The sequence below is a fragment of the Melospiza melodia genome, chromosome 3 (genome assembly GCF_035770615.1).
Source record: "Melospiza melodia melodia isolate bMelMel2 chromosome 3, bMelMel2.pri, whole genome shotgun sequence".
Taxonomy (NCBI): Eukaryota; Metazoa; Chordata; class Aves; order Passeriformes; family Passerellidae; genus Melospiza; species Melospiza melodia.
In genome coordinates this window covers 64272208-64293313 of record NC_086196.1, presented here as the reverse complement: position 1 = coordinate 64293313, position 21106 = coordinate 64272208, and the positions used below count along the sequence as shown (strand labels likewise).

The 21106-nt window shown below is 41.9% G+C and overlaps 1 protein-coding gene across 1 annotated transcript in view; it reads left to right on the top strand.

Annotated features, from left to right (window-relative positions):
• The window catches only part of EPAS1 (endothelial PAS domain protein 1), a 77194-nt gene that overhangs the window by 32017 nt on the left and 24071 nt on the right, over positions 1-21106 (top strand). Inside the window, exons 2-3 of the mRNA XM_063152056.1 lie at positions 9509-9699; positions 20529-20680. Of these exons, the coding sequence (XP_063008126.1) occupies positions 9509-9699; positions 20529-20680 (343 nt within the window). The remainder of the gene's footprint in view (positions 1-9508; positions 9700-20528; positions 20681-21106) is intronic.

Below are 21106 nucleotides of genomic sequence, written 5' to 3'. Positions count from 1 at the left end.
AATTTTTTCAATTGTGTCAATATAGTTACTTTTCAATCCCTATAAATGCTTGTTATCATGTCTTTACTACTCAATACACTTTTAAATTTCATTTTACTGTAAAAATTAGGATGTCTATTTCAGTCAGCTTACATAGAGAGCCTGGAGATGCATAAGAGAAGAAAGATGGCGTGGAGAGGTTTTGGTGGATGGCCTCTTACATGGCTCTTTTTGGTGAAGATTTCTACATCTTCATGGCTTGCTGATTTATTTTCAGAGGTTGGAGAACCTACAACATATTGAAGGGTGGGCTGTTTATTTTCCCTATGTTGTTTTTATGTACTGAAATATTGTAGTGAAAATAGCTGGGTGGGGTGTAATGAATGTTTTCAAAGACCTTCCTTTGAAAGAGGCTTTTTTTCAGCCTTTGGTGGTCACCACCCATTTTCCTGTGCTGTGCAGGCCTCTCTCATTGTTCCTACCCACAAAGGCCCCCTTGTGTGAACCTGTCAGCAAATGTGCCCGCACAACAGCTAAAATGTCATGAGATAGTGGTCCAAGCCTGCTGAAGCCCCAGGGTTAGCCCCCACAAATGTTGGTGGGTATTGCCCAAGAAACAAGACAGAGTTAGATCATAAAACTTGGGATTTGTCAACAGTGCTCTGTGTGACTCTCTGAACTGTTTACAGTTAAGTGGGTTTGGGGCTGAAGCTTAGGTACGCATGCCACTGACAGCAAAGTCATGCCATGGCAATGTTTGTCCCTTAGGCTTGAAATCAAGCTAAATTGAAAAATTGTCCCTGTTTACCTACAGTTGTGCCATCTTGTTAAATAATGCCCTTTGTGGTTTGGTATGGGCTGGGGATGTTGTCAGTGCCCCATTGAAAAATGAGGCTGGTTTTGAATTTAACTATGGAGCCCACCTCCCTCACCCCCCACCCCCAGCCTGCAAATTGCACTTCATTCACCTTTAGCTTTAACCTGCTGGTGAAGAGATAAAGCACATCCTTTCATATGTGTTTTTTAGAGTAGGTAAATAGTTGGGTTATCTGAGAACAGATCTTAGCAATACCTGCTGAGCCTTTGAGCAACAATGTGTATGGACCTCTAGATTAGCTGTCAAAATTGACTGATTACTACAAGTAATGCCCCAAGATAAGGATCTGTAATCTCCCAAACACAAATAATTGATAGCCATCTGGGGTTGTGCATTGTCATAACCTACCTTATCCCCACTGCTGCAGTGCCATTCCAGGAGAGAAAAGCAGAGTGATGCATTTATCACCCACAAAAAAAAAAAAAAAAAAGGGTGATTTAAAAGGAAGTTCAGTTTTGGCCAGTGTTGGATCAGTCATTTCTGTTGTGTTGTTTTGAGTGGTTGGTGCTGGGCCTTCTTCAGTCTGCAGGTCATCTCTGAAGCTTGTCTTGTCTTGGCTGATTGCCAGAGGGAAGGAATCCATGATCTTGATGGAGCAGAGCAGTGCAAAACCAGTCTGGGGAGAGAAGCCCTGAGCTGAGACAAATGGCTGGCCCACTGAGATTTGACCATATGCTGTCCTCCTGGTTTCTCTCCAAATGTCTCTAATATTTTTGAGAAGATGGCGGATGTGTTTCACTGATCTGTTTTAAATGTGGGCTGCAGCACCTTTACAAAGGTGACCCAGAGCAGTTTTAACCTCTATGAGCAGCATTGGTGCTTTCTGAGCACGCAGTGACTTGGAGCAGGATACTGCACTTCTGAAAGCTAAGCCAGAGTAAAGTCATCTAGCCCAAATACAGGCAAAAGGCAGTGCCGCTATCTGCTCCAATAGCTGATCAGCAGCCTGGCATCCTCTCTGCACGCTGTGGGCCTCAGGTGGTTCCATGGGCTGTGCCTTGCCCCGACCACAAAGCATTTGGCACATCCTCTGAGGTACCCGGCCTCTGCTGGCGTGGCAGCTGCGGGACAGGCTGGCACTCTCAGCATCGTAAAATAATCCAGGAAGAGATTAATGGCTGCCAAAATCCTAATACTTATCTTTCTGGTCAAGGTACTCATAAAACCAGAGGGACAAAGGAAGAACATAAATCCTTAGACATTGTTTTGCTTACTATGATTAAATTTATCAGACTCTGTTGACATATTTCAACCTAAATGCTTTTAAAAATGTCAGTGCTCCTGCAGCCTCAGTGAGGTTGCAGCAAGAAGGTTTGCAACATTCAACTTCCAAAGTGCTACGTAGTTGTTATGATAACTTTAGTATTTACAGTGATACCTTAAATTGCACTTGCAAAGTGGTTTTCTTTTTGTGGCTGCATTAAATGCAGTTAGTGGTATAAAAAAGATACCAGTGCTATAAGCATTTTAAAACTGTATAGGTATAATGCTTTTTCTTTTAGTAGCATGGTTTTTTTTGTTTTTTTCTTTTTTTTTTTTTTCACAAATCAGTGCTAAGAATGTTAATGAAAATAAATAAAACACAAACCTAATACATTTTAATTATTATTACAAAAGGTACAATCAGAGCTTCAGACACTAGAGAAGTTATAGTCTTATGTGTGCTTTTGAGGTACATATAAATTTATCCCCTGAAAAGAAAGCCTATTTCTGGCTGTGTTACTGACAGCTGCAAAGGTCTTGGAGTGATATGGACTTAGTGAATCATAAACATGTTTGAAGGCACCAAAACTTTGGTATTCATTTAGGCCTCATCTCTTGATACTGTAATTTTAGTAGCCAAATCCTCTTATTAATTAAAGTGCCAAACATCCTAATGAGAATGGAAATTATTTCCTCACTCTTAATGCAGACTCTTCCCTCCTCTGTGCCTGAGACACTCAGATTTCTCATTTTCTTATCATCTCACCTTTGGTTTTAAACTCTGGTGAAGGAATTACATCTATTGCTATGGCAGCAGGTGCCAAGCTTTGCTGAACTAGCAGGAATTTGTTATTTAATGAGAATGTAAAGAAACACAAGAAATTCCTCAAACAAGCCAAGGAACTCATGGTGAGTTACTGTAAGTTAGGGCAGCTTTAAAGGAAGGGTGGAAGATACTTAATTTCCTTTTTTTTGTAATAGCCCTTTCTGTTAGTAGCCTTTCTTGTTACCTTCGAACTTTCATTTCCTTTATTAACAAATTCCCCTTTTGGCATCCTTTGAGTTTATTTTGTCTGTGTACTGGGTACTGTATCCCAGTGGGCAGCAATCCTGCTTTAGCACTTGCCCTCCATGAGCACTCCACGAATTTCCAACTGGTTTTAGGGTTTTTTTTTCATCTACCTGAAAATAGCTCTGTGTCCTTTCCCTTTCTTTTGCTCTTCTGGTGTGCTGAACCTGGGCACCTGGTGTCTTGTCTGGCCTTGGAAATAGTGATTTTCACTGGAAAGGGGTATAAGGAGGGATCTGCATGGCACTGTGTATGGGGTTCCTTCACAGTTTTCATAGTTTGGCCTGAGTTCATGGGGAGTGAGTAAATTGCTGCTTCTAGCACTTTTTATTTACCGAGGGTCACTTTTATTACTTTCACTGAGGGAGCTTTCAAAAGCACAGCATGCCCTCCAGAATTAACTGCTTGTCAGGTAGAATGGTTACAAATACTTTTTAAAGGAATTTTAAGGCTAAGTAAGCATGACTGCTGGCTGCTTGGTGTCTGCAAGCACATCTCTGGAGCAGTCAAGTGGTTTGGTTCTGAGATAGCTATGGAGTGCCTCACAGTCGGCTAAACTCCTTTTTTATTATTCTGGTTCAAATCAACTAGGGATTTGCCAAAGAGAAAGTAATGCACAATATAAACTCAGCAAAAAATATATTTGCAAGTTTGAAATAAATCTTTTTTGTTATCTAAGGTAGTACTGCCTGTTCAAATACTTTTATTGAGTTTTTACAGGTTTTAGTTTAAATTTTTTTATGCTAAGCATCTGATTTTTCATTTATCTGTACTGTAAAGTATTTTCTTATCTTTGCATGTGCAGAATGTATTTTTCTTGTTCTGCAAGTTAGCATTTGATGCTTTAACTCAAAACCATTCAAAATGGAGCATTTGCTAGAGAAATTACATGTGACAACTTCATTAACTGTGGATTCTTGACCTTTAAAGTGCTGAAGCTAGAAACATTTAATAACCAGCCATTGGATATAAAGTAATATGCTTGTTGTTTTACTAGCTTGCATACATGGCAGTTTGAAGCAAAGTCCAAGGGTCACCAAAATCATGAAGTAAACTCAAGCGGGTCTGTCTGAACTGCACAATTCAAAGTGCTGTCTGGATGTGTCACACAGAATGTAGATACGAGTGAAGGCTACTGGCTTACTTGGGAGATATTTTTCTGCAAGGTGTGCATTTTTCTCTGAAAGCTTCTGTGATCTGGAGCCTGCACAGTGGGAGCGTAATTCAGTGCAGTTGCTGCACTGCTGAATCTTAAACAAGTGTGTGTGTGTGTACAACCTGAGTATCGGCCCACATGGACTCGTGAAGAGCAGCGAAACCCCGAGCAGAAGACTGCTGTCCTGGCAAGTCTCCTTGCCACCAAGGCCACCAATGTCCTTGAGAGAAGGGAGGACCCCTGACGCTGACTGCCTGGCACCCTCATCAGCTGCGTGGGTACCGAGGGCTTTGAGGGGGTTGGGACAGCCTGGGGGAAGGCCCAGCAGATGGATGGGTGGAGGTGGTGGGCAGGGGTTACTGGTGGAGATGAAGTACTGGTGGGATTTAAACTGCAGAGAGCAAGTGCACTCACAGGCCGTGGAAACAGGACTGAAACCTCAGCTCAGTCCCTGGCTGCTGAGCTGAGGGGGACTGTGTAGGCGCCTAACCAAACTTTGGATCAGTGAGTGACGCCCTGTGCCGAAGCTCCCAGGTGGGGGACAGTCTGTGTGCCTCACTGTTTGTGGGGCTGATCCTTCCTGTCTCTGGTCACAGGTACCTGCTGAGGATATGCTGCAGCAGGACAGTAGCAGCAGTGCAGCCTCTGGCTGAGGCAGGCTCCCTCAGCAGTTTTCCTGGCTGCTGGAGCCTGAAGCTGTCACAGCAGTGGGCACTGGGAAGGCAACTCCTAAGCTACATGGTAGTTTTGCAAGATTGTTTAAAGCAGGTGGGTTATGTGGGGCTTCAGGTTTTGCCAATAAGTTGCTGTCCCTGACATTTCCAGTCCTGCAGTAAGAGAGGCTTCAGAAAGTCAGATTATGATCTTCACCCCGGGTGTGCAAGACCTTTGTCTGCAGGCATTCCTGCTGATTTCAGTGAAGTTGTGTTGCAAGGGTCTGCAGTGAGCAAAAGAGATAGGAATCTGGCTCCTGGGATCCATGCAAGGCATTTCTACATCACCTGGGGTGTTTTCACTCAGTGGCATCAAGAGGTCTGTTCCTGGGCATGGGTGTACCCTTGGGAGCAGTTTGGTGTTTGGATTCTAGGAAGAAGCATGGAGAACTGCTTATGAAAATTTGGAAGCTTCACCTTGGGAGCACAAACAGTTGCCAGTTGTTTGTCTTCTTTTCTCACGTGCATTGGCCCATAAATTCTATTTTCAGAGTGCAAACTAAATCCACCAGGAAGGAGTGGGAAATCATGTAAACAGCTGTCCTGAGGATACAGTGCTGTACTTGTGTTCTGTGTCACAGAACTGCCTGTGCCTGTGGAACTCTTCCATTCCCAATGGCTTGCACACCCATAAGCAGTGCAGCACTGGCACATCATCCAGCAGCCCTGGGAGAGTCCTTGCTGGGAACCAGCACCTCCCTGTTCCTTCTCAAGTCTCCTGACCACCATTAATGTAGCCAAGTCCTGAATGGAGTCACCAGACCCATTCCTCAGCTTGGCTTCCCCATTTCCAAAAGAAATTTGAGCTTCTCCATTCCTTTCTTGGTTTATTGGGACCAGTTATGCTGTGATTGCAGTGAGAGTTCATGTGGAATCTTATCCTGCCCTGATTCTAGGACTCCTGAAGGAGCAAGTGTCCAGGAGCTCTCTGGAGGCTTACCTTGGAATACCCTGGGCTTTGGACCAGTGTAGGGTGGCTTTCTCTGCTCTTCCCGCTGCACTTTTAGAAATCTGTCAGAGCGAGCGAGGTTTCTGCTTGCATTGCTTTCTCCAAGTGGTGACGCACGCGTGTGCTCTTTTTCTGCCACACAAGTGGGTGGTTTATGTGCTAGGAGGGAATGATTCATAAATTAGCTAGAGCCCAGGCCTTTTCTCTCTTGCCTGGGTGATGTGTGAAGGGGATTCAGCGTCAGCCTTTCTTTCCTCCTGGCCTTCAGTCGTGCAGGTCGCAGTCACTTTACCGCTCTCCAGCTATGGGTGGTCCAGCCTCTTCCAGGCTGAAATGCTAATCATGTGGGGGTAACTGCAGAGAGAATTACTAATGATCTGCAAACAAAAATAATGAAAATACTACTTTTTGCAGAATTCTGTAACTCAACTGCAGTTTTGGGAGTCTTTTGCAACCAGGACAAGTAAGCGCAGAATGACCATTTTGATGTGGACATCCCTGGGAGGCGCAGCAAGCAAGCTTAGATGGAGGTCTTGAGTGGGGAAGTGGCATGAGGGTGTTTTGGGTCTTGGTGGGCTTATGCTACAACAGCAACACGACTCGAGGGTGTCCTGTGAGAGGGGAGATGGGGAGGAAAATTGAGGTGCCACAAGGGGAAAATGCTCAATAGGCAAGTTGTTTGTTTATTTAAAATTATAATGGATGAGCAGAAAAGTCTTTTGAAAACAACCAGGCAGGCTGATTCCTCCCTGTTTTCTGATGTAAGAAAGCTCTTGTGTGGTGCGTAAAGAACGGAGATGTCTCTCTGCAGAGGACCTTAGCAGAAGCAGTGTTGAGGGAAAGCATCTGTAACAGAAAGAGAGAAAATCTTTCTCTGCTTATAGTGTTAATTATTAGAAACTGTGAGCAACCCATGGTTATTGAAACCAGCTTGTCTCATTAGCCACACTTCAAAATTATATTTACAGAGGTTAGACAAGTAAATATTTTTCTTGGTGGCTGCAGTGGTGTCATGAGAGACCCTGTCTTATACAACCTGTTTTTACTGTATAAATTGTGACCTGACTTTGGCCTTGTTTCCCAAAGTTTCATAATTAAATGAGGAGGGAATGGATCTTGTTTTGCCCAAGTTGGTAGTAATGTGAAAATTGTGGCCTCTAGATTTAGAACAGAGCTCAAACATTTATGGTTGAAGTTATATTTTTCCAGTAGCAATTGGAAATGCTCACAAATACTGCTACATAGTTTTTGTTCTGTTTGGTTTTGTTTTGCTTCTACTCTTTTATTTTCTTGGTATAATTAGAAACTGAGATTTGTTCCCAGTCTAGTGTCTGTATAGGCACATTCTTCTTTAGCAAGCAAGATGTTTCTGAAAGTACCACCAGTACAAGTATTATACCTGACTCTCCTGTAGCCAGCACCTGCCCCAGGAGAACATGAGACATTTTTTGCTGTATCTTCTCAGATAGTTGTAAGAAGGGCCTTTTTTTTTCACATGGATGTAGCATGACTCTTACTTAGCAAGGAGAAAAGTATTAAGTTAGTGTCACCCTGTGAATTTCCTTTAGATTCAAACTGAAATGGGTTGGTGTTTGCTTCAGCAATACCCTTGAAGTAATTACTGAAGTTGGATCCTGCCATTATGTACTGAAATGTGTGTAGGTCTCCTCCAGCACACGCCTCCTGTAACAGAGACCATGTTACAGAACATTCACCTTAGGCAAAATGATTGTGAAAGAGGTTTGCTGAGAGCTGATCATGGATCTTGAGAAGATACTGTAAGAATTTGAGCCCCCTTGCCCTGTTAGCACACTCACTAGTGAGCACCTATCTGATCCCACATATGTGCCAAACTTCTTGTGTTTTGCAGCACAAGGGCTCTGCTGATGTGTTGTGAGCTCCCTCCTGCTTTGAATGATGATGTTGAGTGTCCAGCCTTGTTGAGCCCCAGCAAACACCTTATTGTGACTTTAGCATTGGCATTTAATGCATGTCCTGGCTGGTTTTCCTTCTTACTAATTTATGAAGCCTCCTGTGGTTTCAGTGCTAGAAACTTTTGGAGACTTTCTAGGTCTTCAAGAAGAAGTAATCTTCTTTGGAATACTCTGCTATGGATTAATAATCCTTTACTATTTTAGGCAGTTTAGCATGAGACCAATCATGATTGAAACAGTTTCTAGAATTAAGTACTGTGATTAATACTTGTTTTCCTCATAATCTTCATGCAACAGAATATATTTATTTGAACTCCTGGTTTTGATAGGGTGGGGTTTTTTGGCTGGTCCATTTTTAGTTTACTGGCTCATTATTTTATATTGTTGTTGGAAAAAAGTTATAAGCAGCTTCATTTTGGAAGCCTTGCTAGCGGAGAGAGGTGCTGCTGGTGATTCTAGAAATTAATGTTCAGCCAAAACAGCAAGAACAGTGGAACTGTTCTACTTATCACCCTGTTCTGTGCTCAGTCAAGTGGCACTGGTGGACTGTTGCAAGAGTCAGCTTGAAAAGAAATGTATTTTGTGTTGGTGTGACTGTGATCCTCAACTGCAAAACCTCAAGTCATGCAAGTGTAGGAACTTGGAGTATCAGCAGAGCTATGTGGGGTTGAAATAGCTCATGGTTTTAAATGGATTCAGATGCTTCATGTTCTGAAATTTAATGAAATTGTACTTCATTAAAGAACCTTAGAGTCATTAAGGTTCTTTAAGTCACTAACCCAGAACCATTATAAATTTATTCCTTGTGCTTCTCACATTCCATTTAGTTTTATGTCCCTTGGTGGTTTAAATTTGCATACTTGCTTCATAAAATGTCTTCCCCTTTGTTATTTCCCGCTCTTTTGTTTTACATGGAGCTCTACTGGTTACTGGTTATGTTATTTTACTCAAGAAGGAATCTATTTTCATAGACAGTGGAGAAATGGTGATTTAATTAGAACAGTTTCTCCAAAGAAGGGCTATCTTGCAAGCAACAGTATTTTCCATTTTGTGCCTTTCATGGTCCAAGAAAAATGGCTTTCTGGACAACTTTGGATTAAGAGCTGAGACAGTTCTACAGACCAACACAATTCAATACTCTACTACTACTTTTATTTTAACGTGGAGTGCAGCCATTTAAAAACTCCACAACATCATTGTATTTATGTCACAGCCATATTCACTGTAATTATTCTAGCTTTAAAAATGGATTACCACCCTGTCCCACAGTAAGTAAATTTAGACTGAACAAACAAAAAAATTATTTTTAATGTTTTCTGAGTCCAGAAGTAATACTTTGCTATTTCATTATGAATCTCTTGCCTAAGGCAGATCTCAATTCTGTTGTACTGTGTGGGGATTCAGGGCATTCAAAGGCTGACTCATGTACAGTCTGAGTCCTTTCCAGCTGTGGCAGTCCTCTCCTAATTCCCATTCAAAGGGCACAAATAGATATTAAAGCTTGGCCAATTGATTTCAAACACTTGACAGAATGGATTCATTGCTGAGAAGATACACTTGTAAATGCCTCACAAGTTGTGAATTGCATTTCAATAAACGCTTTTTCCTTTCTCTTCTTTCCCTATTAGGAGCAGTTCCGAACGGAGGAAGGAGAAATCAAGAGATGCAGCAAGATGCAGAAGAAGCAAAGAGACCGAGGTGTTCTATGAGCTGGCACATGAGCTGCCCCTGCCCCACAACATCAGTTCCCACCTGGACAAGGCATCCATAATGCGCCTGGCAATCAGTTTCCTACGGACTCATAAGCTTTTGTCTTCAGGTAAGATCTGTCTAAAAGAACTTAGGTGTCCGGGCTGGCTGATGGCAGCTTGATAAGATTATGCATGCTCTTCTCTGACTACAGGGTTACCAAAATTACAGTTAGTGCAGGTTTTTTGCCTCTCTAAATAAAACCTCTGAGAACTCTTGAATGTGGTTTATTAATCTCAGTTATGAGATTTTGAGCTTTTAGGAGTTTAATCAGAATTCAAACATATGCCTTAAGCTCCATGCTGAAACAAATAATTTTCAGTTTGGTGTGACAAGCATGTTTTTGCCTGCACATTCAAACAGCAGCTGGGACGCTCTGAAGGTCCAGTACTGTGTTTGAAAGGAGTAATTGTGCTATCCACTGGCAAAGAGTAGTAGGTAGGTTGCTTAAAACAAGCTATACAATAAGGTAGCTGAAACAACTGCTAAATATTTGATGTGAGTGGATTCTGCGCAATCAGTTTTGCTCCTGTTGGACTAGTAGGAAACATGAACAAGCATAATTTTTGTAGCCTGTTAGAACTGATAAAATTAGGAATACTCTTATTTTGCCCCCTATACTTGAATAAACACTTTGATAGAAACATGCGGCTTGAGTAGCCTGTAAGATCAATGAAAACATCTGATGTTTTCCAGAACTTTCACAGGGTGACCTATGAGTTTCAGAATACGTTAAGAAAACAATGCCTGCATTGTTTGTGAATGGTAACCCCAGAATTTTGTCTTTTCCTTCATTAATGGCAAGACTCCCATTAAGGTCACGATTGCACTTCCTCTACTCAGAAAAGTTGAGTCATACAACAGCAATTACTTTAATAAATGTTATTAGGAAGCATCCCATTTTGTGGTCAAATTTGCTGTTGGTTTGTTGTTGGTTAGTCTGAAAGATAGGGCAAATTCAATTCTGCTTCTTTGTGCTCTGTAATTTCTTGTAGCACTTTTGGCTTTTGCTGAAGCCTACTGTATAACATGTAGGTATTTTTATCTTAGCTTATAGAATGTGGTTTTATCATGTACTCCTGTGAAAAGAGAAGTTTATGTGCTGAACAGTTTTTGGAAATCATCTCTGATTTTGTCATGTAACTAATACTTGAAGAAGTTGCGTAAATAGGTAAATGTTCTTAAACAAAGCCAATTTGTTATAATTTTCTCATAAAAACACAGCCTCAGCTTTTCAAATATTTATATGGCAGGAACTGAAGACTGACACACCATAGGAAAAATAAACTTCTGAGAGGCTGTAACCGATAATATAAGTAATGTGCGTGCCTGTCTGTAAAAATTGACATGAAATAGTCGGATGCAGTCATCATCAGAAGGAAACATTTGGTCAACTGCTAAGATAAAAGTGAACTTTTCAAATGAATTTACATTTCTCTGTAAGAAAAAAAATTTACTGACTACATTTATTTTGATGCTTCTATAGCTTTAAGGCTTAGACTCATTATTTGATAGTGATGACAATTCAGTGTATGTGTGTAATATTCATACATACACACAAAGATATTATATTTCTGAGACATATTTCTGTGACAGTGTTTGAAAAATTATGTGATTCATGTAGAAAATTTACATTTTCTTGAAGCTTCACCAGTACCCAGCAGCAGAAAAGAATCTGGAAATAAAATGTTACAGTGGTGACAGGCTGTGCTTTAATATTTCATACTTTGTCTATATTTGCTTATTTCTTTATTTGCTTAGCCTTAAATCTGTTGGAGTTCCTCAGTCCAAATATTAACTTGGAGTAAATCCTCTCATTAAAATTTGTGTTGTTAGTCAAATGCAGATTTGTCCATGGCTTCATCTTTAAGCACCAGAGCTGTAGATAAGGGTTTCAAAATGCTTCTATTCTGAGGAGCTGAACTTAAGAGACTTTAAAAGGATGGATTTTCCGGAAATTTTGGGTATTCTTTTCTGATAATGAAAATACATTATAATTAAAGAACTCAAGTCAGAAAACCTTGTCTGTTGCTCATCTCCTAGTCTGAGTATAGCCAACATATAAATTAAATTTCCTATCTTTATAGACCTCTGAATAATGTCAGAACATTGGCTTTCACTAGAAGGCCATCCAGTTTAATTCAGAGTGGTAGGATTTTGATCTGGAGGCTCACAGATCAAGATGTTTGCTGCCTATCCTGTTTGGTTGAGTGTGAAGGAAGATGGAAAATGGGCTTGGGTGATGTTTGTGCTCATTCTGTTCTTGCTTTTGCTTTGGACCCTTTCTAAGCCCCAAGCAAAGCTGCAGCAAAGGTTTCAGGTGCATGTTTAGCAGCCTAGAATTTGACCATAAACATACTGTTGCATTTGAGAAGTCTGATTTGACTGACAGGGAGCATGAGAAACCCTGTGTCATCTCTTGATGGATGAACTGGGAAATGGGGAGGTGGAAGTGCATAGAAGCAAATGCCCACCCCAGCCTGCAAACCCCTCTTTTCTTTGTGTTGTCTTTATTGAAATGGTTTGGATTATTTGGGCTGGACACCTACTGTAAACTGGACTTAAGTGAGCATATTTGTTCTGTCAGTCATTTGGACATTGAAATAACATTTGCTGCAGCTTGAATAAAAGCTTCAAAATGGGATAGAGATAGAACTACTGCTTGATTACCATTTTTCTTGTTTCTAATTTTGTCCATCAAAACCTACTAGCACACCATATTTCATTTTGTGTTACTGTTTGTGGGCATGTTTCTCAAACACATCTCTCTGTTTTAAGGCAATTTTGCCTGAAGCAAAGAGAACAAGGCCTTTCCCAGGACTGTACCCTCATCCTACTGCAAGCTGATGCGCCAGGTGGGATTTTGGAGGTGGCTGTAGGCAGCTTGCCAGTCTCACTCCACTGGCATTGAGTGTCTCATGCCCTTTCCTATTATTCCCCGAGTCGGAATAGGGCTTTTCACTTGTGTAACTCAGGCTGGTTTATTAGCTGGGTCTGCATAATGATCATTTATCTGTTGGGAAGCCAAGACCTAGAGAAATCTATGCCCACATTCTTTCAGCAGGTGAATGGCAGAGTCCCTGAATCTGAGCCCCCATTGAGAGCTCTCCCGCTACGTGCCTCGAAAAATCCCGACTTCTGGATTGCAGAGTGCACGTCTCCTGCAGGCCTTGTAGGGCCCTTGTATCCTATCATAATAGGAAATAGCTGGTTGTAGATCTCAGAGTTCAAAAGGGTAAAAAATACCAGGTTTGGCTTTATAAAAGTTGCTGCTTTACTTAGTAACACGTTTCCCTTTGATTTTCACAGTAGGCAATTCTGTGTGGGAATGTTGGAGAGGAAGCCTTTAACATTTAGAAATGCAGGCTGTTCGTCTGACGGCCTGATTGAGATTAGTATCACAGGAAGCAAACTGAAACAATGGCTTTATAATACTGTTTCCATGTTGTGCTCAGAACAGTACAGGGTATAATTGGAATGCTTAGTAGAAATATTTAATTATTATCATCTTAAATATTTTTCAAGATGTCTCCTAATTCTGCTGGCATAATACATTTTTACCATCATCGCATTCAAATGTTTGGGATAAATTTAGAACTGATCTTTGTTCGTTTCAACTAAAGGTTTTGATCCCATAAAGTTGCTGCTGAAAATAGGCATTCTGATGGTTATCAGTAGTGGAGCTTTTGGATTTGGGATCTTATGTCCTTTACTGTGGTCAGAAAAGCTGTTAGCAGTATTTTTCCCATATTATTTTCTAGTATAGCTAGTAAGTAAGGCTAATGCTTTTGGGGGAGCTAATAGATGGCAAAAAAGAAAAAATGGCTTTTGCTAAAGAATGGCTGCCTTGGTTAACAGCTAACATGGTGATTGTTGCTAAGATTGCCTCAGATATTCTCTTTTTGTCTGAATATGAGGAGGAGAGTCCATTTTAGGAAGACTGTATGCACACTGCCAATAATTTTAAGTGTTTATTTGAACCATGCTGATCTAAAGGTGTTACAGGAACCAAACTCTTTAGTACAGTGAGTTTCTCTGTGCCAGGACGACAGACTTTTTAATCAGGCTAATCAGGCAAACACAATTTTATTGGCTTGCCTTAATCCCATCCCAATTATGTGATCACCCGGGTGTCTTTTCTGTGCAGAAATCCAGCAAAGGAAACTGGCTGGGAGTTGTTCTTGTCCAGGCAGACAGCAGCAGCAATGGGGAGGGAGCAGGGATACAGACAGGAAGTTGTTTGGGAGAAGGGAGGCCACAAGGAAGCCAGTGTGAAGGTTTCAAGGGAGGGAGACAACAGAGCCGGAAAGCCAGCAGGGAGCAGAAGGGGAAAAAATAGCTTTTCTCTAGGCTTTTAAGGGAGAAGACAGACTGGAGGGAGAACTCATGTGGGCATTGTTTTTGAATGTCTGGACAAGCTGCATCTAATGTCAGACCATTGTGGCATAAAACAGTGCTTTAAAAATAGCATGTCTACTCGATTGCTTTTATTACATTGGGAAAATAGTTTTATGCCAGCCACGCTGCTAGGAATGAGAGTGGATTGGGTGCTGAGTGCTTCAGCTGCTTGAAGTGATGTTCCCTTTCAGGGAAGGTGCACCCAAAGGTCCTATGGGACTCAAAGCCTGGTCTGATGGAGTGCTGTATTCCCAATATTCAACACTGATGGCTGCAGGACTCCAAGCAAGTTCCGGGGAGCAGCATCTGAATGATCTGGCTAGATACAAACTCTGCAATCAAAACAACACTAACATAAGTGTTTTCTTTATCCAAGATTGCTTGTGCACTTGGAGATAAGATCACTTCAGGAAGCTTCAAGTTTAAGAGTAGCTTTTTCTTGATGTATCTAAATTGAAAGCTTTTATTGAACACATTGAAAATATCCCCTTGAACAGGATGTACTGCTCTGTCAAGACAGAAAAAAAGGGGGGGAAAATCTCTTTCCTTTGATGGAAAACAAGAAACCAGGAAGAGACAAGTCACTCAAAGCTGCTGTCTCTGATGCAGGGTGAAGCTGCTGTTAGATCTTCCCTAACTTTTGCCTGCTAGTGTCAGGCAGGTTTTGCAGCCCTCCTGTGGAGTGGCAGCTGCAGCCTGGTATCAGTTATGCACCATATGTAAGCAACTTACTGGTGCTTATAGGAACCAGGATGAGACAAAGCCAGGAAAATTCTGTGCAAGTGATGAAGTGACCTCCAGTAGAAACACATTTTATCATTGTCTACCTCCAAACCAACCAGAAAAGACCCCTTTGAGTCAGATCAAAGGTGTTGAGAGGAATTATAGGCTGTTTGCTAGGAGGTTGTTTATACCTGCACAGTTATTTCTTTTAAGGAGAAGCCTGATTTTTGAGCCTTCAGACTCGTTCCAAGAGGTTGGACTGAAGGAAATGAGCAAGCATCTACGGAAAAAGTGTTCTTAAACTTGGGAACAGTGCACATCCTGGCAGTGAGAATTAATCAAAGCTTGTTTACAAAAGTTATTTTTAGCATAAAAGGTTATCATAAACACTGCAATAAGCATTTGCCATTACAGTTCAAAGTTTCTTGTCAATGAATAAATTCTATTTGGCAGTTAGAAAATTTGTCAAAATAAATACTTACCAAAATTTAATATAGACTGAGACATGGACTGAAAAATACTGTATCAAAATTCAAGAAGTACTGCTTTGGGGTAAAGTCAGCAGTGGATGACCCATCAAATGTTGGGACATGGGACACCACTGCTCTGTTCCTGGTTCCCCTGTAGCTCTGACAGTCATCCCAGGAAGGCCACAGCAGCAGTTTTACAAGGCTTTTTGACATGTTTTAACATCTCCCAGTCTCTCCTAGACAGGGATTCTCCTCCTGTATAGGCTTTCCAGAGTTACATGAACACAACCTTGGCTGGGCTCCATCAAGTAGCTATATGAACAGCAATATTACAGCACTTCATTCTGCTGAATGTGCTGTTAATTTAAACTGGAACATTTGCAGCCCAGTCTCCCTGCTATGTCGCGGTGTCTGAACTGAGGCACTCCCCATAGTTGAGGGGAGGTAGAAAATGTTGTAGGGAAAAAAACCAGAAACACATCCTTATTTCAAAATTTACCTTGCAGCTATTTTGAAATGCAATGCTAACAAAAAAAAAAACAACAAAAAAACAATCAAACAAAAAAACCCCCCACCCCCTAAAAATCATTATAAACTGAGTCTCACTGTTACCCTTCCCAAAGACCTGCAAAAACCTGGCAAGTCTACATGAGGTGCTGCTCTCTGGATAAAGTGATCTCAGACCTACTGGAAACACAAGGCTGAAGTTCTGCTCTCACCTCCTCATGCTAACTTCCCACTTCCCTTTGGTCCCAGCTTTCTTAAATATTTTCCATCTGAAGCTGAGTTTTCTTACACGAATGCTCCAGTTCAGCACCAAGGTAAATTAATGAAGACAATTTGAAGCAAAGTGAAAGACAGTAGGGATTTCAGGGAGGAGCTTGCAGTAGCCATGCCATTTTTTGTTTTGCATCTGCCAAATAGATTCTTTCTGAAGCAAACCAGCTTTTTGCTAGTGGCAATGACTGAACTGCTTCTGATGTATCACTCTCCTAAAGTGTGTGTATCCTCTGTGTATTAGTAGCTGGTGTTTTTCTCAGGAGAAAGGGAACGTGCTCTAATGCTGACACTGCAGCCATAGGAGGGACTCCTATTTATTATTTATATTACTATAATTATACCAAGTTACCTGATACAGGGCATACCAGGGCACCACAGTGCAGCCCAGCATATTTCTTTGCTGCAGACTTGGGATCCTCAGGTAGCTGTAGCTGATCTGCTGTAGCGGGTGGGCGCAGATGACCCCTTCTGGGGCTGTGTTTGCAAAGGACCTGGAAACATTCGAAGACATGAGCACCTTTGGTGTGTTCCCCAGTGCTGGAGCTGCTGTGCAGGCTGCTGTGGGGACAGGCAAGGGATAGATGGGCCACAGCAGCAGAGTGGCTCTGGAGGTACTTGGCCCCCACCTTTCTGTGCCTGATAGCGCCTGCAGGTTCCTCACCTTTGAAACGTGAGCACGCCCTATTAAGTACTACCAGAAACCCCTATCTGCCAGCTCCCCTTTCCTGCTGCAGCCAGACTGCTGAGGAGAAAGGAGGGGGTGCAGTGGGGTTTATTGAGTTACCAGGGAGGCTGGAGCGAGTCTGCAAAACACCTTGGTCGTGCTTTTGGGTTAGATTAGACAGGGTGCGCAGCAGCATAAACAATCTTCTCTCCCTCCTCTCTGTCCACATCACAGATGCCTCCAGCTGGACAAAGATAATTTTAATAAAAACAGTGTACTCTGATCCCACAAACCCCTGTGACTACACGCTTTAAAGCTGACTATATCTTTAAGTGCTGTGCTCAGCTTGGACCTTAAGGGTTTGAACCTGCAGCCCTGATGTGAGTGATCCATGTCCTCTGTGTGTGTTTGTATAAGTAATATAATTTATATACAGGGAAAAGCAAACTTAATCATCTGATAATACAAGTAAAGTGTTTGTCTTTCACTGTTGGAGGCATTTAAGAATACAAATGCTTTGAATAGCCTTCCTGCCTTTGAATGGTCATGTTTTGTTAATGCAAACTTAATGAGCTGGGAAAAAAAAATGGAAAGGAGGGTCTGGGGTTAGAGCTGAAAAGTCATTTTTTTCTCTGAACCCACACTTGGCTGATTGTCTTGGGCTATAGCCATGATCCCTGCTGAATAAACCATTTGTTTGCTTCCGGAAAAGTAAAAAAAGACCCTTGACATTCTTTACGCAGCAGAAACAAGCTTGGGAGCAGATGGTCACTTACCTCTTTTTTTTTTTTTTCTTTTTCCTTTCCTAAATGTCATTTTGGTCAAAGTGCGTACTATTCAAATATATTATTGTATATTTTCTGTATTTTAAATGCTAGTCCTGATGCAATTTCCTGAAGTCATTTGCTTTGTACTGAGAAGGAACTGGTCCCTGCATGTGTAGCCTGAATTGCAGTGCAAGGATGTGAAATGAAAATCCCCAGCCTGTGCTGGCCATCCCCAGAGAGTGTCCTCTCTTCCCTGCTGCCAGTCTCGTTGAGAGGCAAAGGGTGATAAACCAAGAGCTCTCCATAGCTCTGGGGCTGGGCAGAAAGGGCGCCCTTTCTTCCCTTGTGTGCACAATGCGTGATGGGCTGCCGCCAGGTGGGGAAACCCAGGGCACCAGGAGTATTTCTGTCTGTTCTGGGGTGCCCTGACACCCAGGAGAGCACTGGCTTTGACCCTCATTCATGGAGAAAGTTTCCTAGACTTCAGCAAAGACTAGAATCCACAAAAATGTGAAATAGATTATAGAGAGTAGTGTAGATGTATCACTTAGGTGGGAAATTTAGGTTTTGGGATTTTTAGTATGTTGTGGATGAAAGGAAGATGGAGGGCACAGGGTGTCATCTTGGGTTTCTTCCTCGTGGTTTTTCCTTCTTCTTCATGGGCTTGAGTGGCATTTTGTAATTGGGCAGAAAAGTCCACATTGCAGGCTCTTTGGGATCAGTTGTTGAGTTAAAAGGGAACATAATCTAGATGCCAGTTCTTAATTGGATAGTTTAGTTCTTAAAAGACCTTGTAACAAGAGATTGTTGGCCATTTTGTGCCTTCTAATGAAAAGCTGCCGAAATCACAGTAGTGAGACTGTTTTACTGATAAGAAATAATAAACACCTGAGTCGGAACATGAACTACTGTCTCAAGTGCATTCAACCCCAGAGAAACTGACAACTGGTACCTCACAGCCAGGGAGGGATATTGAGGAATAGGAGGATGCAGCAGCAGCAGTCAGCATCGTTTTTGTCACCACTTACCTGTTCCAAACAGTGCTTGCTGGGTCTCCATTGCGACTGCTCATCCCTCTTGACTCGCTTGCAGTCCATCCTCAGGCACTAGCAGCTGCAGTTCCAGGAGCTGTACAGATCAAACTTATCCTTTAATTATCACTCATTAGTGGTTCAAAGTAAAAACTGCATTAGTTTGGCTCAGCCTCTTCCCTATTCAAAAAAGCAACAAACCCAAACCATGTAATGTTTTGTAATGTTTTACAAAGCAATGCCCTATTCCTGCTTCTAGACTTCTTGCAAAATGAGTATTTCAACAAGAAACATGAAGGAATATGATCAATGTGCTGTTTCATGGAGGAAAAGAACAAAAATTAATGACTTTTCTCAAGTGCTAACAGTATGTGTACTACAGAACAAGCTGTAAGCTGAAATTGCAACATTGAACCATCAAAGGAGAGCAACTTCTCCAAGGAATTTGTTTGTGTCCCACTGTTCTTGCAAGTAAGGCTGATGCAATTATGGTTGGAGCCTCTGGACGGCAAAATTGGTGGTGGGCCCAGCCTGGAGCACTCTTGTGCCACGAAGAAGGAGCACAGAGAGCAGAATTGCTCCAGCTCTTCTCTCATCATCCTCGCTGCCATGGGCTCTAGGGCACCTTTGATCTAGAGGGAACTTATCCATGGCCCTATATCTTGGAGTTGCTTGTTCCTTATTATAAGACAATAAGGTGGGGTTTTTTTCTTCTTTTACTTGCTTTATTCCTTCAAAATCAGAGCCTTACCATGACATTGGCCATGTCTGATCACAAATGTGCAGACTAACTGACAAAACTGTAAAGATAAGCTTACCACAGCGTGTCTGAGGTACACAGACCAGATACAATATCTGTAAGTGGTTTTGTAAATCATAATTCCGGAAGTTTCACATGAAACATATCAGGAAATTAATGGGCCAGTTCCTACATAGAAATTTTTCGATACTAGCTGTCTGCATGTCATTCCCTGACAGCTTCTTATTCATGGAGCTCAGACATGGTTAAAAGAATAGAAGGGAAGATTTGTGACTGGCATCAGGAGGAGCAGTTTTGCCATGTGCTGCTCCCACAGCACTGGATGGGCCGTGCGGAGCGCACACGTCAAGGGCATCACAGTGCCATCAATTGTCACTACACTGCAGCCAGAAGGTACCAGGAATAACGTGAATAACCAAAAGAAAAATAGCTGTAATAAATATTCCAGCACAGCTTCAGGTTTCAGCTGCGCCGTGGCATGTCTTTCCCAGAATTTAGTAAGGTGCACTGGGTTCATGAATCTGCACAGGCAAGCATCTAGGACGTAAGCAGAGTCTCAGGCTCTCCTTGCAGGACAGGGGAAGTGTGGGTGAGTGATGAAACTTGTCAGTTTGGTGGAGTGAGGCATAGGAAGTCCTGAGGTCTGCAGATGAAAAAGCAGGTATCAGTGAGATGGATCTGTGGTTTTCCAAGGAATACTGAGATTTATGGCATGACAAAGAGATTCACCCAGAATGACTTCAAGGGAGCAGTTTTCTACTTCTTCTATCCAAAGCAGTGTTAACAGATGTATCTGTACTGAGTGAAGAGGTCTATTTAGGCATGTCTTGTAGGAGCTGTATTTCAACGTTTTAGAAAGCCTGACCTGATGGAAGAGTCCTGTTAGGTGTTTGTTAGGGATGCACAGATTTATGTACCCTCTATAAAGCTTGCCCTCTACCTTGTGTCTGTTAGGAGGTACAAATGTTGCAAGTGGCCAAGAGAACATACACAAAGAAGATTCACTTCAGTCATCTGCATCTGCAGGTGTTAGTGACTGAAAACATGTCTTGCAGAAACGTGCTAAAGGTGAAGAGAGGGTCTTGTATTTGCCAAAACATTTAGAAAAGTATCTCCTGCCTTTCTAGTGATAAGGGCATCCTTTTAATATGCTGTTCTGAAGGCCCTACCAGAAGAGATTTGTTGGAAAATTTTAAAAGCAGAAAACTATTTTGTTGACTTGTAACCTGATGTACTTGCATTTAAAAAGGCTGGCTGGGGTGCTGAAGTCTTTAAATGCTTTTTTTTCTTTTTTCTTTTTTCTCAGTATGTGCTGACAATGAGAATGAAGTAGAGGCAGACCAGCAGATGGACAACTTGTACCTGAAAGCTTTGGAGGGATTTATTGCTGTGGTGACACAGGATGGAGATATGATCTTTTTGTCTGAGAATGTCAACAAATATATGGGACTTACCCAGGTAACTTGTTCCCTTATGTTTTCCTCTCTTTGTAATACAGTTCATAGAAAGAACTCTTATGTCTAAATGCAGAAAACCCAGCTCTGTGCTGCTGCAAGAAAGATTGGAAATAAAATGTCTTATCTCTCAGGCAGGTACCCTGCACAGCAGACTACACAGGTCACAGGTTCCCTCTCCCTTCCTATCTAGTTGTAGTGTCTTTGTGAATGCAGAGTTGCCTTCCTACATCTTACTAGGCAGATGAGAAGGCATTTATTCTACTTGTGCCTTAGACTATGGGACAAAGGGGATAGAGCTGCTCTTTTGGGTCCCCCCTTTTCTGCTTTGTGGATTGGGAGTTTCGTCCTGTGTTGAAAATAACAAGAGGTATTGACTGTTAAATGCACTGAGCAAATTCATAGTTAAGAGAATCATTCTGGGGAGAAA